General features: G+C 33.8%; 1 protein-coding gene and 1 long non-coding RNA gene across 3 annotated transcripts in view; both read left to right on the top strand.

Moving 5' to 3' along the window:
• The first annotated feature begins 4,361 nt into the window (after positions 1-4,361).
• Positions 4,362-9,278, top strand: LOC117117938. 2 transcript variants are annotated; one of them, XR_004446972.1, is made up of 4 exons: positions 4,362-4,524; positions 5,156-5,158; positions 5,251-5,364; positions 7,452-9,278. It is a non-coding gene; the product is annotated as an uncharacterized LOC117117938 (long non-coding RNA). The 2 variants fall into 2 exon arrangements; XR_004446971.1 differs by lacking the exon at positions 5,156-5,158 and having other exon boundaries at positions 4,364-4,520.
• A 290-nt stretch (positions 9,279-9,568) lies between these two features.
• LOC117117926 (neurexin-4-like) overlaps positions 9,569-15,889 on the top strand; it is an 18,376-nt gene continuing 12,055 nt past the window's right edge. Inside the window, exons 1-3 of the mRNA XM_033262408.1 lie at positions 9,569-9,608; positions 10,036-10,089; positions 10,513-10,659. Coding sequence (XP_033118299.1) covers positions 9,569-9,608; positions 10,036-10,089; positions 10,513-10,659 — 241 coding nt within the window. The remainder of the gene's footprint in view (positions 9,609-10,035; positions 10,090-10,512; positions 10,660-15,889) is intronic.

Here is a 15,889-nt window from a genome sequence, read left to right on the forward strand (position 1 = left end):
GGATCCGTCTGCAGATATTGGGATTTTTTCCAGTGGATATTTAGTTTGTTTTGTCATTCTTGATCGGATTTTCTCTACTGTTCCGTTTAAACTTTATATTATCATTATTTGCATTTATGTGGCTGCTCCTTGTTTTTATGGGTTTATCCCATTTGCCATTAAATTTATATATATATATATATATAAATATATATATAACGAAGCGCGACCGAAATGATATGTATTCTTGTACTCTAGCTACACCTAGCTATGGGCGGTACTACATGACTGGTGCTGGTGGGCCTAGCTTAGGACTAGGCTAGGTGTTGCAAGGCCTGCGGCTGTCTTATCCAGTCTTGGCATGTCACCCTTAGTTTTGTACAGTTTATTAGCTAATTCTGGCACTAATTTAATAAAATATATTAATAATAATTGATTATATTAGCTAATTCTGGCACTAATTTAATAAAATAAATTAATAATTGACTATACTTGGGTACTTTAGCAAGTTGGGCACCAGTTAAATGTGTTTGCAGTAATCAATGAATATTGACACTAATGTACTAAAATATATTGATAATCATTGATTATAGACAGCTTGGGCACTGCTTTTTAGTAACTTGGGCACCAGTTAAGTGTGTTTTGTAATAATCAATTAATGTTGGCTAATTCTGGCAATATTTGCTAAAATAAATTGATAATAATGGATTATAGATAACTTGGGCACTACTTTTAGTAAGTTGGGCACCAGATAAGTGTGTTTAGTAGTAATCAATCAATATTAGCTAACTCTGGCACTAATTTACGAAAATATATTGATAATCATTTATTATAGATAACTTGGGCACTACTTTAGTAAGTTCGGCACAAATTAAGTGTGTTTAGTAGTAATCAAATATTAGCTAACTCTGGCACTAATTTACTAAAATGAATTGATAATAATTGATTATAGATAACTTGGGCACTACTTTAGTAAAGTTGGGCACCCGTGTAGTGTGTTTTGCAGTAATTAATGAATATTGGCTAACTCTGGCAATAATTTACTAAAATAAATTAATAACTGATTACAGATAACTTGGACTCTGACACTAATTTGTTATGTATATTGATAATAATTGTTTATAGATAACGTGGGCTCTACTTTAATAAGTTGGGAACCAGTTAAGTGTGTTTAGTTGTAATCTATTAATATTAGCTAGCTCAGGCACTACTTTACTAAAATACATTGATAATAATTGATTATAGATAACTTGGGCATTACTTAAGTAAGTTGGGCACCAGTTAAGTGTGTTTAGTAATAATCAATGAATATTGGCTAATTCTGGCACTAATTTGCTAATATAAATTGATAATAATTGATTATAGATAACGTTGGCTCTACTTTAGTAATTTGGGCACCAGTTAAATGTGTTTTGTAGTAACCAGTGAATATTGGCTAACTCTGGCACTAATTTACTAAAATATATTGATAATTGATTATAGATAACTTGGGCACTACTTTAGTAAGTTGGGCACCAGTTAAGTGTGTTTAGTAATAATCAATGAATATTGGCTAATATCTGGCACTAATTTGCTAATATAAATTTATAATAATTGATTATAGATAACGTTGGCTCTACTTTAGTAATTTGGGCACCAGTTAAATGTGTTTTGTAGTAACCAATGAATATTGGCTAACTCTGGCACTAATTTACTAAAATATATTGATAATAATTGATTATAGATAACTTGGGCACTACTTTAGTAAGTTGGGCACCAGTTAAGTGTGTTTAGTTGTAATCTATTAATTTAGCTAACTCAGGCACTAAGTTACTAAAATACATTGATAATAATTGATTATAGATAACTTGGGCACTTAAGGGCACTACTTAAGTAAGTTGGGCACCCGTGTAGTGTGTTTTGCAGTAATTAATGAATATTGGCTAACTCTGGCAATAATTTACTAAAATAAATTAATAACGGATTACAGATAACTTGGGCACTACTTAAATAAGTTGGGCACCAGTTAAGTGTGTTTAGTAATAATCAATGTATATTGGCTAATTCTGGCACTAGTTTGCTAAAATATATTGATAATAATTGACTATAGATAACTTGGGCACTACTTTAGTATGTTGGGCACCAGTTAAGTGCGTTTAGTAGTAATCAATTAATATTAGCTAACTCCGACACTAATTTGTTATGTATATTGATAATAATTGTTTATAGATAACTTGGGCACTACTTAAGTAAGTTGGGCACCAGTTAAGTGTATTTAGTAGTAATCAGTTAATATTAGCTAACTCTGGCACTAATTTACTAAAATACATTAATAATAATAGATTATGGATAACTTGCACACTACATTAGTAAGTTGGGCACCAAAAAGACCATGACCATGTGGAAGTAGATCAACTCGGCCCCAAGTCAACTCGGCCCCAAGTCAACTCGGCCCCAAGTCAACTCGGCCCCAAGTCAACTCGGCCCCAAGTCAACTCGGCCCCAAGTCAACTCGGCCCCAAGTCAACTCGGCCCCAATAACTGCCAAAATTAAATTGTTTTAAATCGTTGGCCTTGTTCTTTACATTTACAATAATAAAATCGGCATTAATAAAAATTATAAAAATAAAATTAATAAAAAGGAATAACATAAAAACAACATGAACAATAATACTGATTTATAGGCATATTAAATGTACCTATTATATAATGATTTATATACATATGTATATATATTAAAAAATAAAAATGTATATATATATGTATATATATATATATATATACATTATTCGTTTCTTATTATTTCTTATACACAAAGTTTTGATTTTATCTATGATATCATAATTAATATACATATAGGCTTATATATATATTTAAATGAACATATATAAATAAAATATTTAATGTCTATATATATTTAAATATATATATATAAAATATATATACATATATATATGTATATTATATCGTTGTCATATAATATATATATGTATATTATATCTTTGTCATATAATTATACAGTATAATGATTATATCGTCATTGTCATCATATCGCTTATTGTCATTATTAGTTCTATTATACCTTTTTACATTGTTATTATTATTATTTTTATAAATGCATTTTTCATTATTGTTAATTGGATTTAAAGTAAAAGAAAAACAAAGCAATGACATAAAACGCTTTAGTTTTGACCTAAATATTCAGTACACAGTATTATTGTAAATGTAAAGAACAAGGCCAACGATTTAAAACACTTTAAAGGGGGAAGTGGGGGGTGCGGGGATGAGAAAAGTGGCGATATATTGCTTATTTAACCTTTCCTGAGTTCGGGAAAAATACTTCAAAAAATTCAAAATGTTGAGATGTAAGGATAATTCGAGAAACAAAACATGATGTGATGAGACAGGGAAATCAGGTGAAAACGAGGCTGATCACTTTTTCAGTAGCTTGGTAGATAGCATTTTCTAACCAACTCATTAAGTCTGTCAATTAATTTTTGGCAAGCAGCTGATCGAAAAATCGTCCCGACTAGCCAAGATACAGTACACTAGTGTGAAGTCGTGAGATTTTGTGATCGTTTACGTACGCAGTTACAGAGAGACGGTTTAGTCAACGTCAATTCAATCATGGAGGAATAATTCAATTGAATTAATAAACGTATATCAGTCCGATGACTTGACTTGTTTGTTTATAATCAGGCCTACACCTATGCCTAGGATTAGCACAGTCGGTGTCTACCCAGCAGCAGTAGCGCACTCCTGTCCGGGACACTGCTCCAGTCCCGCAGCAGGTGAGTTCGCACGCAGCCTTATCCAGCTGACGGTAAAGATAGTAGGTTTCTACTTCTAGCCTAGCCTAGACTTGTCATGCCATGCCATCTTTGTCACATTAATTGTGCTAGTGCATTTTTTTTTTATAATAATAGACCTAGGCCCCTATAGGCCTACTACTAATAATTGCTGCGAAGCAGCCAATTCATATTCTTGACAGCAATTTGACCTCTGAAAGGTCATTGTAGGGTGTTCACACCACCAGTAAAACGTGCAGGAAACTGCAATTCAAATTGACTATCTCCCACATAAATTAATATTTCTCCACTTGTAGAAGGTCTATCAACATAATTCTTTCACTTTTAGTGAGAGAAAGGTTGTTTCTATCATATCTGTAAGTTTTATTAACTTCACTGTAGTAGTTTTGCCACAATGATAGTTTATAAATTAGTAAGCCTACCAAATCTCTGCTTACAGTATAGGGTTTCACCATAGAGCTATTAAACAACTAGAGTGCTGACAAGATGGCGGAGCAATGCAGAGTTATGTGTGTACCATCCAAGATGGCCGCCGTATAAAGAGCGCCACCATATATTCCTTAATTTAAAGATCTTGCGCGCCAACGCAACCACGAGTGATTTGAGTTGAGGAGAGAAGTTCGGTATAGTGTACTATTTTAAATTTAACCAGTGTGCCAATTTACTTCATGGAGGTGATTTGAGTTTCGTGAGGGGTGAACAAGTTTTTATGATAGAAACGGTGTGAACATGTAACAACATGTAGCCTATATTGTAAGTAATTGACAAGAGCTCAATAAAACTTAAAACCCTACATGCATGGGGGCCTAGGCCTAGCCTAGCTGCAGTGCTAGCTATGAGTGACTAGGTCTAGCTGGGCTATTTAGTTGCCCTGGGCCTAGCGCTTTTTATACTAGTCAAAATAACGGCAATAATTGAAAACGGCAACGACCAAAATGCAAAAAAAAAAAAAAAAAAATTAAATTAAAAAAAAAGCAACATTTGCTAATAATAATAATAGGACTAGGGCCTAGGCCGGTTGAGTTAGTGGTAGGTAAATAGACACTATGAAATTTCAACAATGGATGAACAAAAAGTAGGTTTAATTTTACATGGATGGTCGCAATAAATATTTTTTTAAATATAAATAACATTTGTGAGGTCTTCACTATAATAATAATAATAATATATAAATTATAATTCCAGATTTTTGCATCCCTACAGCTTAATAATAGTTTGGGTTTACTTCTAATATTGTAAAAAATTGTTATTAAATAAACATTGGTGGATTCAACGTGTGGAGGAGGTGGGCGAGTGGCCTAAATTCTTCAAAAAAAAAATGCAGACTTCTACTTTCATAGTTTGATATCATATTTGTTGGAAAAATAAATTGTTTGCATTCATTACAGAATGTTGAAATGATGAAAAAATATTTATGAATAATGCTGCATTTGTAGAACTTGGTGTGAATGTTGTTGTTTGTCCTTTTTGCACCCGAAAACAGATTTACCGTGGTACTGTACAACAGTCACCTCTCTCAATTCAGTGCATTACAGAAGCGCTCAAGACTCATCATCACTGGAGAATGAATAACAACATTAACAATGTCATGTTTATGGTAAATATATTTCATTTTATTCAATTGATCATTCACAACACAAGGAAAAGGGTTTTTTTTCAAAACCATATTTTCATTTTACACGTTGAGTTCAATATAATTATTTTATGATTAATTAGCATAACAATTTCAAGTTGTTACCCTGTTTAAACACATGCATAATACAACGCATTTATTCATGCATATGTGAGCTATTAGACCATGAGTCTGAACTATTTCTTGAACTCTTAAGTAAACTACACAAATAGTGTAAAAAAATGATTTATTAATTTTCAATGGGCAAATTTAAACACGTTCGAATTGAAAAAAAAAAAAAATTTCCAGCCCTTGAATTTTAACCACTTTCCCACCCTCCCAATTTATTTTTTGTTTAACTACATGCATACAAATTCCAAATGCATACTTCCAAATTGTAACCTTCCCCTTCCCCCTCCCAATTATTTAATTGTTTAAACACATGAACTCATTAGCTTTCAGACCATGTGCCTAACTATTTCAAACTCTTGAAGGCAACTGCGCTTTAGGGACATCAATGTTTATTGATTTTTAAAAATTACAATTTTTGTCATCTTATGGCGAATTGATGCTTCTGATTTATGTACAATTACACGGTTATAGAATTTAGCATATGTTTGAAGACGGAGTGTGAGGTATCTCCTTGAAACTTCTTTTATTATTTGCATAATGTGACTGTCCTCAAACCCTGGGTCATTGGATTTGCTACAATTACCTGATTCAAGAGTTGGAAATAATTTCGGGCCATGGTCTGACAACTCATGGATGCATTCAATGATCATTTTCATGCATATGCCTGCCTTTGTGTTGATTTTGTTAGGTGTTTGTAAAACATGTAAGTTAAAGATTTTCTCGCATGTTTTTATGATTTTAAAGACCCCATTGCTAGCAAAAGTTAGCCCCCCATTATTTTTACGTTGAGTTAATTTCTGAAATGGATGTTTGATTACTGTATAACAGTGGTCATCATGTGTATTATTTGATTGAATGATCGCGTTGGCACAATCTGGACAATTGATTGAATCCTTGATTTTACGGCATACAAACCCAGATATGTAATATAGAATGTTGTCACGATATGGGTTGGAGGAACATGGTAAGTCCATGTCGTCCATATCATTCGTACTTGAGTTATCATTGTTTTCAGGAATGTCAATATCTTTCAAAGGGGAGCTTCGTTTGGACCATTTTAATGTGAACATGGGTGTTTGAGCAACAGTTTCAAATTGCAAACAATTTGATTTTAGTGATGCTTTTACAGAGTTGTTGAATAGCATACTTCGTAATGATGACTTAAATTGCATGGAATTAGGGTTGTTATTCCAGCCATTTCTTGCACGTATACAAGAAAAGAGTACTTCAATGTGATCCTGGGATAGTCTATAGGTCATGAGATAATTAAGGGGATTGATTGGTCGTGTTAGTAGTCCTTTTGATAGTGAAATGGTGGATTTTATTGATATTGCTAATCCTATGAACCCTGTTTTTCTTCTTGAAGTAATTAACTTTTTCCCATTTACTTGTTCAGTGTTTAGTAGCATTGATGCACACTCTATAAGGGACTGTTCACATAGTTTAACATTTGATTGTTTTATCGGGGATTTATATCCACATGCTCGTGGGTTTCGGGAATTTAGGATGTCAAAGGTTTTATCTATGATTCTTATAAATTTAATTGTGCCCTCACTTCCAGAAAATTCCTTGTTCGATAGGTCATCCCTAAGGAATTCCAGCGCATTAGCTACTGAGGAGCTTAGAGTTTGGGCAGCAAGTTTTACATTCATTTTGTGTTCTTTCCATTTAATGTGATTTGAACTTAATTTATTTGCCAGATAAAGACCCTCCTTTTCTTGTAATATATTTAATGTTTCGAAATATTTCCATTTCACTGTTGTCTTTCCGTTTACTGATGACTTGCAGGGAATCACAAACTCCTTCCACTCAGCTCTGAAATTTTAAACAAAATATCAAAATAAATACTGTATGAAGTTTGAGGCATTCTTAACATGTATATTTTTTAATTGGAGGAAAAGTAAATTACTGTATTATTTAATTTATTTCTTTACATACAGATTCGAGATGAGCAAACATTCAACTTACAGCGTGTTTCGTAGAAGCTTCAACATATGGCAGACATCAAATATCACATGAACATCATAGCTGCAAGTTGGGTGAGGGAATGTTGTTATAATCGATTCATATGTTTGACCAAAGTTACAACCAAGAAACTTAGCTGCTTCCTGATTAACATATGTTCCATCCCAAACTACGCTCCATGTTGTTAGACCAGCATCGGCAAGTAGACTTAAAGCAGTTTTGACGAGTTGGGAGAGAACACAGCCAGAAATCTTGTTGCATAAAAAATATCCTATGACTGATTTCCATGAACGTCATGTTAAACCCACAACCATGAATACTAGTGACTCGGTAGCTAATTCTTCAGAGGATTCTACGTTGGAATTTCCGTAATTTACAAATCCACTATATTGTTGATTTTTTGCATCCCATAATGACTGTTTCCTAATGTGTATACCATCAATAATGAGTGTTACATCGTTGCAGATTTCCCTATTTGTCACTTTCATTTTAAGTTGCTCAATTACTTCGGAAAGAAAACCAGGCTGACAGTCAACTGAGCAGCACCAGTTTCTGATAGATGATGAGTGAGGAAGGTGCAGGATCTTGCGTACATAATCATAAGCTTTTGGGGAGTGATAATGTAATGTTACGGCAAACTGTTTTGCAGTGTCAGAATAGCGTTTTCCTTTGGGATTGAGTTTGTGATTTCTTGACATGTTTTTTATCAGCTCCAGTGTAAGTCCTGTGAACTCTTGCTCAATTATATTGCTTACATCTTCATTAATTTTGTTTTTTTTCCTTAATTGCTGAAGAAGAGCTGATATTGATTTGATTTTTTTATTTTTTCTCCACACCTTGTTTTTTATTGTTTTGACTTCTAACTTTAAGGCGTTTATTCTTTCTTCTTTTGAAACTTTTAAGTAATATGGGTGATCGAATTTTGCTATCCTAGCAATTTTACTGGGACTGTCTATAGTATCTGAATTAAATTTTCGTTTTCTTGTTAATGCAGTTTGTTCAAAAAATGTTAGATTATTATTTTTACCATAGTTTTCGAACACAGTGGGAATAACACTTGCTTTAAGTCGTCTTTTTTGGTCTGGTGACTGTTGAGTAAAGTCATTATCATTAAAATGCAGAGAGCAAACAAACTGGTGTTTAGTCGGGTCTGAATTTTCGTCGCTTTGAAAAATATTTTTATCAATATTTTCCTGTGTCAATAGAAATCTGTTGAAAAATAAATAAAGTTATTTGCACTGTTATAAATGAATAATAAAAATAAATCAGTGGGAAATCTACCAATAGGTAAATAAAAATTATATATAGCCCTAAATGGATAAATTATTCATATTTAAAATAATTTCATAAAATAAATTTTGAAAAATGTAATTCCTCATGTTTTTTTTTGTTTTTGTTTAATGTTCTATGCAAGTAAAAGGAGCAATGCAAAAATGCATAAATTAATACTATTATGAAACTCCCCATATTATAGAAATATAGCCTATCTTTTAACTACTCTACGGTATAATAAAAATAAAATAAAGTGCCTTTTATTTTTGTATAGGCTACTAGACATTGTCATAAACCTTGCTAGTTGATAACACTATAATTAATATTAAAATACCAACTAACATTAGGCATAACACCATACAATTGAAAAATAATATTGTAATAATTATTTTTAACCTACAATTTTAAACTGATTTTTAACTGAGGAATTACTGTATTTATATTTGTATATTTTTGTTGTTTGTATGTTTAACTGTCAAGGCTAAATGAGTTTTCCCATTGTGGGATAATAAAGTTTTATTGAATTGTTGAATAGAAGTATTTTTTATTTATTTTATCATAGAAAAGTTAAAACTTTATTTGCTTGGGGAAAAAAATAAGGTAGCCTACATAAATAAGCTGCTGTAACTTACAAAGAAATTTATTTTTATTTTGGAATGAAATATAACTTGAATAAAATTGAAAAAAAAACATACCTATGATAAGAAATCTTAATACCAGTTTGATCTTCATACAAACGCCGTGTACTTGTTGTGCAGTTTTTAACTGCACAACGGCGTACCATAATATTTACTATCACTCTACATTGTCATTTTTTGTAATGTATTACTGGTGCAAATTAATTGAAGAAATAAACGTTAGTATGTACGTTACCCGCGACCGTCACACCGCGACCGTCACACCGAGCGTACTTTGGAATCTTTCATACAAGATTGAGGGCGCAATTCAAGATTATGCCTAAGTGAATTTTGATTGGCTGAATCTACGGCAGCCATCTTGGATGGTACACACACACAGCTCTGCGTTTTAGGAACGTCGAATGTATTGCTGTTAGCGCTCTAGTATTCTTATTATACCTCTATGAATAAAACACATACAAGCGTTAGTTGGCGTCCTACACTAGCTGCGTAGAGCGTATCGTTTTTTTACGCTCTCAATGAGCGTTGTTGTCGCTCTTGTTCTATTTATACTCTTTGCTTCACTACACGGCTTAATGAATCCTACAAAAACGCAAGTTCTGATACATTCTCTTCACTTACCGGTATACTATTAATTATTCTCTCCTAGGTAAAAAAGGAGCACAGGGGCTGCCTGGCCCGCCTGGACCAAAATATGTACCAGGTATATTAATTCTATGTTTTAATCTTTTTCTATTTCTTGCACAAAAACTATTAATTATGCAGAGTGAGTTGTCACACTTGTTAGACTTGCCACAAGTCTCTATTTTATAGATTTTTCTAATTGACCTGTTTGGTAAAGACTAAATCTAGCAGCCACACGAGGAACATTATATTTAAATATCATGAATAATCAATTACCAGATTATTATTATTGTTGTTGTTGTTATATCAGTATTAATAGGTTCCTCGTGGCTGCTAGATTTAGTCTTTACCCAACGAGAGTTGTAGGCCTATTCAAGATTTGGATTAACCAATGTGTTAATGTATAATGCATTTACTACTACGTATAAAATATATAGTATGAGCCAATTAAAACATAATTCTATATATAAACTTATATATAAAGTTTTTGATTTGCAAATAGCTGAAGAACAGATCTTGGCGTCATGTGATGCCCTCAAAAAAGCCGGTGGTAATTTTAATGGTGTTTATACGATTGATCCCGATGGTCCGAACACTGGATTGGATCCATTTGCGGTAGTATGTGATATGACATCGGATTTGACAATGGGTACGTCATGACTTATATTTTAGTCGACAAAGAAAACATTTATCATCAGTTTATTATACAATATCACTTCAGAAATATTAATTCCGACATACTAGGCATACTCATGCTGGTAGCGTTTCTCACTTTTATCCGTCATAGTAAGTGAGAAACGCTCATGAATGTAACTGGGCTTTAATACGGTATATTATATCATTAGACTGTTGCAAGAAGCCCTGCCCCTTGAATATTGATGAAAAGTTTCTGCAAAACGACAGCGTAAACGTACATAAACTCACGTGCAATTTTAGACCTAGGCAAATCAACAAAATCTGCTTGTTGCATAGCCATTTCGTAATCTGAAATGCGCATGCCCCAATCAAGGTCAATCGAAATTGATCTTGGATACAGGCATGCGCAGTTTAGACTACGAAATGGCTTATTGCCTACGCGAGAGACAACGGCATAGGTTGACTGTTCTGATTGATCAGTTGTTTTGACACAACGGAAAGATGGCCCTATGGCTTGTCGACAGATGTCTGTTTTAAGGATGTATTGTCCCTTGCTAATGTCAAAAAAATCATTAAAAAATAATTTGAAAATCAACTTGCTCATTTTGCAATAACATACAATTAAATTGTGCATAGAAAGTATTGAATTAAAAAAAAATGTGTACCCTGATTTTTAAACCAGAAAAGTATAATAAAAATAATAAAACACTGGAAGTGTTGCTATCATTTTTAGCTGTAATCTGGTGGGTAGGCATTTTTCTAAAATACGTTAATGTCTATGTTCAATTTGATAAACTCGTATGTTACTTTAAAATGAGCAAATAAATTTTTTTTTAAATATTTTTATGATTTTGTTTTTTGGTAATTAGCATGGGAAAATACATCTTTAAGTTAAATTGTAGTACTTCTGTACATAAAATAACATACTTCTTTTATTGATCTTTTGCTTGCGTTAGACATATCCTAAAATAAGGATAGATATATAAGAAACTACACGCGTGAAAGTATGCCTTTGACACATTATTTTGATTAAAGAACCTTAGTAAATATTTTAAACCATTTTTCAAATCAAGGTATTGTAATAATTCATCACGATAAGGAGGAAGATGGAATTGTGAACCACGCCGATACTGCTGCCTCCTTTAGAGTTAATATCACCTACGCTCTTACGTCAGAACAGATATCAGCTATCAAAAACGTATCATCATCTTGTAGACAATTTATTAAGGTTAGCATTATGTTATACTGTATTGTAACGGACCTGGTCCTTTTTATTCAGCAGTTATGGTCAGTTTTTTTTTTTAGTACACATAGGAAACTGAAGCCGAAAAAGCCATTATTTCCAGGCTGAAGGCATTTTTAAGGATATAATGGCTCCTAAGGCTTCTATTTCCCATAGTGCACGAAATTGCTTGACTATAATTGCTTTATATGTCAGTTGTAACGTCAACCACATTTTATATATATGGCTCTTTAATCAAATTGTTTTTTGTAGAGCGGTTGCTATATAGCAACTGCTCTATATACTTTTTAATGAATACAGTTTACCCTCCAATTTCCGACCACTCTTGAGACCTGAAAATTTGGGGTGGTCTTGGGGTGGGTCTAGACATGGACGTAGCCATGAATTTGAAAGGTGGGGGAGCCGTTATGCGATGTACGTATGACCCCGGGCCCGGCGGGGTCCAGGGGAACGAACCCCTCCCCCTGTGAAGTAGCGCACTCTGAACGTTTTAAGGACCGTTTTGAGAGTATAAAGTGAAAATTGCATTATACACAACAAAAATAATATTAGTAGGCCCAGCAATAATTATAATAAATCAACAGAATCCAGGAATTCGAAAGAGAGGTGTCCCAGGGAGGGACTTTTACAGACTGAGGAACCACCCACCTCAGACCCACCATGGTTGGTAGGTGAGAAAATAGTACCTCTAGATGGCCGGAAGTCACACTTTTACATAGTACAATTATCACATCATAATTAATAGTCAAAATGAAATGCCAACAAATTTCTCATGTATTTTATCAGGGATCTACTTAATATCCAGGACAACTTGTCCTAACTATAATTTACTAAGCTTTAACTACAATATTATCATCAACAAATCACAACTTTATTTTTCGCCTTTAGCAAAATTTTCTTCACATTTTAATATTATTAATATTACTATCAATTATCACTATTCATCATCATCACCATTATTATTATTATTATTATTATTATTATTATTATTATTATTAATAGTATAGTACTATTAGACAATACTTTTAAAAAACTTACAAAAGGATAAAAACCAAACTGAACAATACAGAATCACATTTATGTATCGTAAAAGACTTGGCCTGGGATTTATGGATTTTTAAAGCATGTGTTATAATTATAGTAGGCCAGGCTATGTATTACGAGTACTGATGCATTTTTACGTATTTTAGAAGTATTCATTTTGAGTGATCTCAGGAAATAATTTGTATTGGCTCAAAAAAGCTTAAAAATTTAACACTGTGTACAAAGGTGGGGGAGGCCCGCTCCCACGGATCCCCTTTCTTTTTGGGGTTTTTTAAACACATTTCGAAAAAAAAAAAATTGATCCCAGATCCACACGTTACATCACATTCAATCAGGCTTCGCTACGTTACATTATTATCTTATAGGTACACCATTATGAGAAGACAATTACTGTAACAGACTAATAAAATAATTGATTCTTTATCTATCCCATAGTACGTATGCGTTAATTCAGTTATTGGTTATTCAGGAGAAAAATATGCTTATTGGATCTCATTTGATGGAAAACCTATGCACAATTGGGGAGGAGTTCCAACGGGAACTATAGGATGCGAGTGCTGGATGACGAGTGAGTTAAATTTTACTTATAAATGTTATGTGTATTCTGTATTTCATACTACGCTTGTTAGCGGGTAGCTCAGCTTTTAAGAATCGGGTGGACATCTCTGAGGTGTGGAGTTCTTATTGTCATTGAATTTCGCTTTTGTCATTGAACAAGATACTTTACCTACTCATTGCATCTATCCACCCATAAGTACAAACCCGTACGCAGGGGGTACGACAGGTGTGTATGTACCCCCCCCCCCCACAAATTACAAAAGGTCCTCATTCCCCGGCGTAGAATATTCAAGACACACTCACACGCTACAGAAATACATCCACCAAAACTGCTTGAACACTCAAAGCATTTCGTACAATTTTTTTATTTTTTGTTTATTTATTTTTTTGTGGGGGGGGGGTGGGGTGGAAGGAGGGCAAGGTCCACGACGAGAGGAAAGTGGGTGCGGTCGGGTGTCGATTAAAATGTTTCGAAAGCGGTCCAGGGGGTGGTCCCCCGAAATATATGGAAATTTAGGGGTTTCAGAGGCTTATTTTATCGATTTTATCTACAGATAGTCTACTAATATGTAGACAATATATAATATTTTTCCCCCTGCAAATTATGTTTTTTTTTTCTTTTCTGAGGTGTGGGGGCAACCTTGGGGGAAAAACATTTTCTGAGGTAAATTCCCCTTTTCTCCACCTCTTCCCCCTCCCCATAGCGCCGCCACTGCGATTTCATGAATCCGCCCTATCTGGCCGGGTAGAGTGTGGACGTATTCGCTTGTAAACAACAACAAAGTGATTTATTACTTTCCCTACCCTGTTCCCATCAGTACCGGGCTTATCCACGACGAAAAGCGCTTCTCTTTATTTGTTCATATTCGCAATTTCCATTAATTCCATTTACTTATAATATAACGTTTACGAAGTAGTAGTAGAAAGTTGGTATTTTCAATGCCCAATAATACTATAGCTTTTACATTGTGCGCTAGACCTACATTATTTCTTTTACGTTTAAATATATAATTTTTTTTTACTTTGTTCCATAAATTTACATTGACACATGCAGTAAAAATCTGAAACTCACGTTGTGGCATGTTTCACAGGCTATGTGTATGTCCAATTTGTAGAGATTTATATTACTCTGATTTATTTACGATTCTTTAAATTTAATCATATTAATGAAGTTAACCCGTAGTATAATAATTAATGACATTTTCACAGTATTTTTAATTAGATTGATTTAATTTTGTATATATCAGTTTCCTTAACCTATTAAAGTTGCTATACTCATCGTTAGGCCATCAATACTTTTGATAGCCTAAAAAACATTGGAAAATAAAAACACTGAATAATGTTTGCTCTCAAAACCAATGGAGGATTCAGGGGTGAGCGCAGCTGGCCTGGGCCCTTCCCCTTAATGGAAGAAAAAAACTAAAATTGTATTAAAATTTTATTCTTAGAATTGCTTTTCCTGTTGCCTATGGGTGCCATAATCAAAAGTGTTCCTACCTTTTACTACCGTGCGGTATGAAATGAGTACGGTAGTAAAAAGTGTTCCTACCTTTTACTACCGTACTCATTTCATACCGTGTTACATCTTCAAAATCTATTAAGACCTAAAAATATCAAAAATATCTGAGTGGGAGGGACTAGACTTCAAAAGGGCTATGTTCCGCAGGGCCCCCGAATTCTAGGGGGCCCTACCCACAGGTTCCTCGATCTAGCACCCTGACCAAAAATGACTTTGTTGATAAATAACACCATAATGTGTCTCTGAAATCGACTGTATGGGCATATATCACGTTATAACGCTTAAAGAGAGGGGCCCCGTCGGTCCTACTTGAGCCCCTCTTGACGCGGGACCACACCAAATTTGTCAAAACAAATTTAAAATGCAGATAAAAAGAAAATTATATTCACAATTTTAAGTCTGTAAGTCCCATTTCCGGCCATCTAGACGTGTCAGAACAATACTATTATACATTTTCTTATCTCCTCAGCCCCACAGGGGCAACAGCATAGTATTGTCTGAAATCGATTGTAGGACATATCATATTATATCCAGTGGCGTATAAGGAGTTGGGGAGCTGCCGCCCCGAGGCCCCACTAAATTTGTCAAAATATATAACTGGAGAAAAAAAAAAGAAATTATATTCACAATTTTATGTCTGTGAAGAGCCATTTCCGGATATCTAAATCTGCCATATTCATATATTTTCTTACCTCAGCCCCAACCATGGTGGTTCTGAGGTGGTATAGACTGTCTAACTCTGAAAGTCCCTCCCTGGCCTCAATTTTCTGGATCCATATTATATCATTATTCTCAAAGGCGTCGATCCGTTGTGAAAAGTGAGGGGAGGGACGAATTCCAAAATAAGCAAGTCTTGGGCCGCAGGCGGGAGATGTGTAT

The sequence above is a fragment of the Anneissia japonica genome, unplaced genomic scaffold (genome assembly GCF_011630105.1).
Source record: "Anneissia japonica isolate Jap-2015-1 unplaced genomic scaffold, ASM1163010v1 scaffold3106_len312699_cov133, whole genome shotgun sequence".
Lineage (NCBI taxonomy): Eukaryota > Metazoa > Echinodermata > Crinoidea > Comatulida > Comatulidae > Anneissia > Anneissia japonica.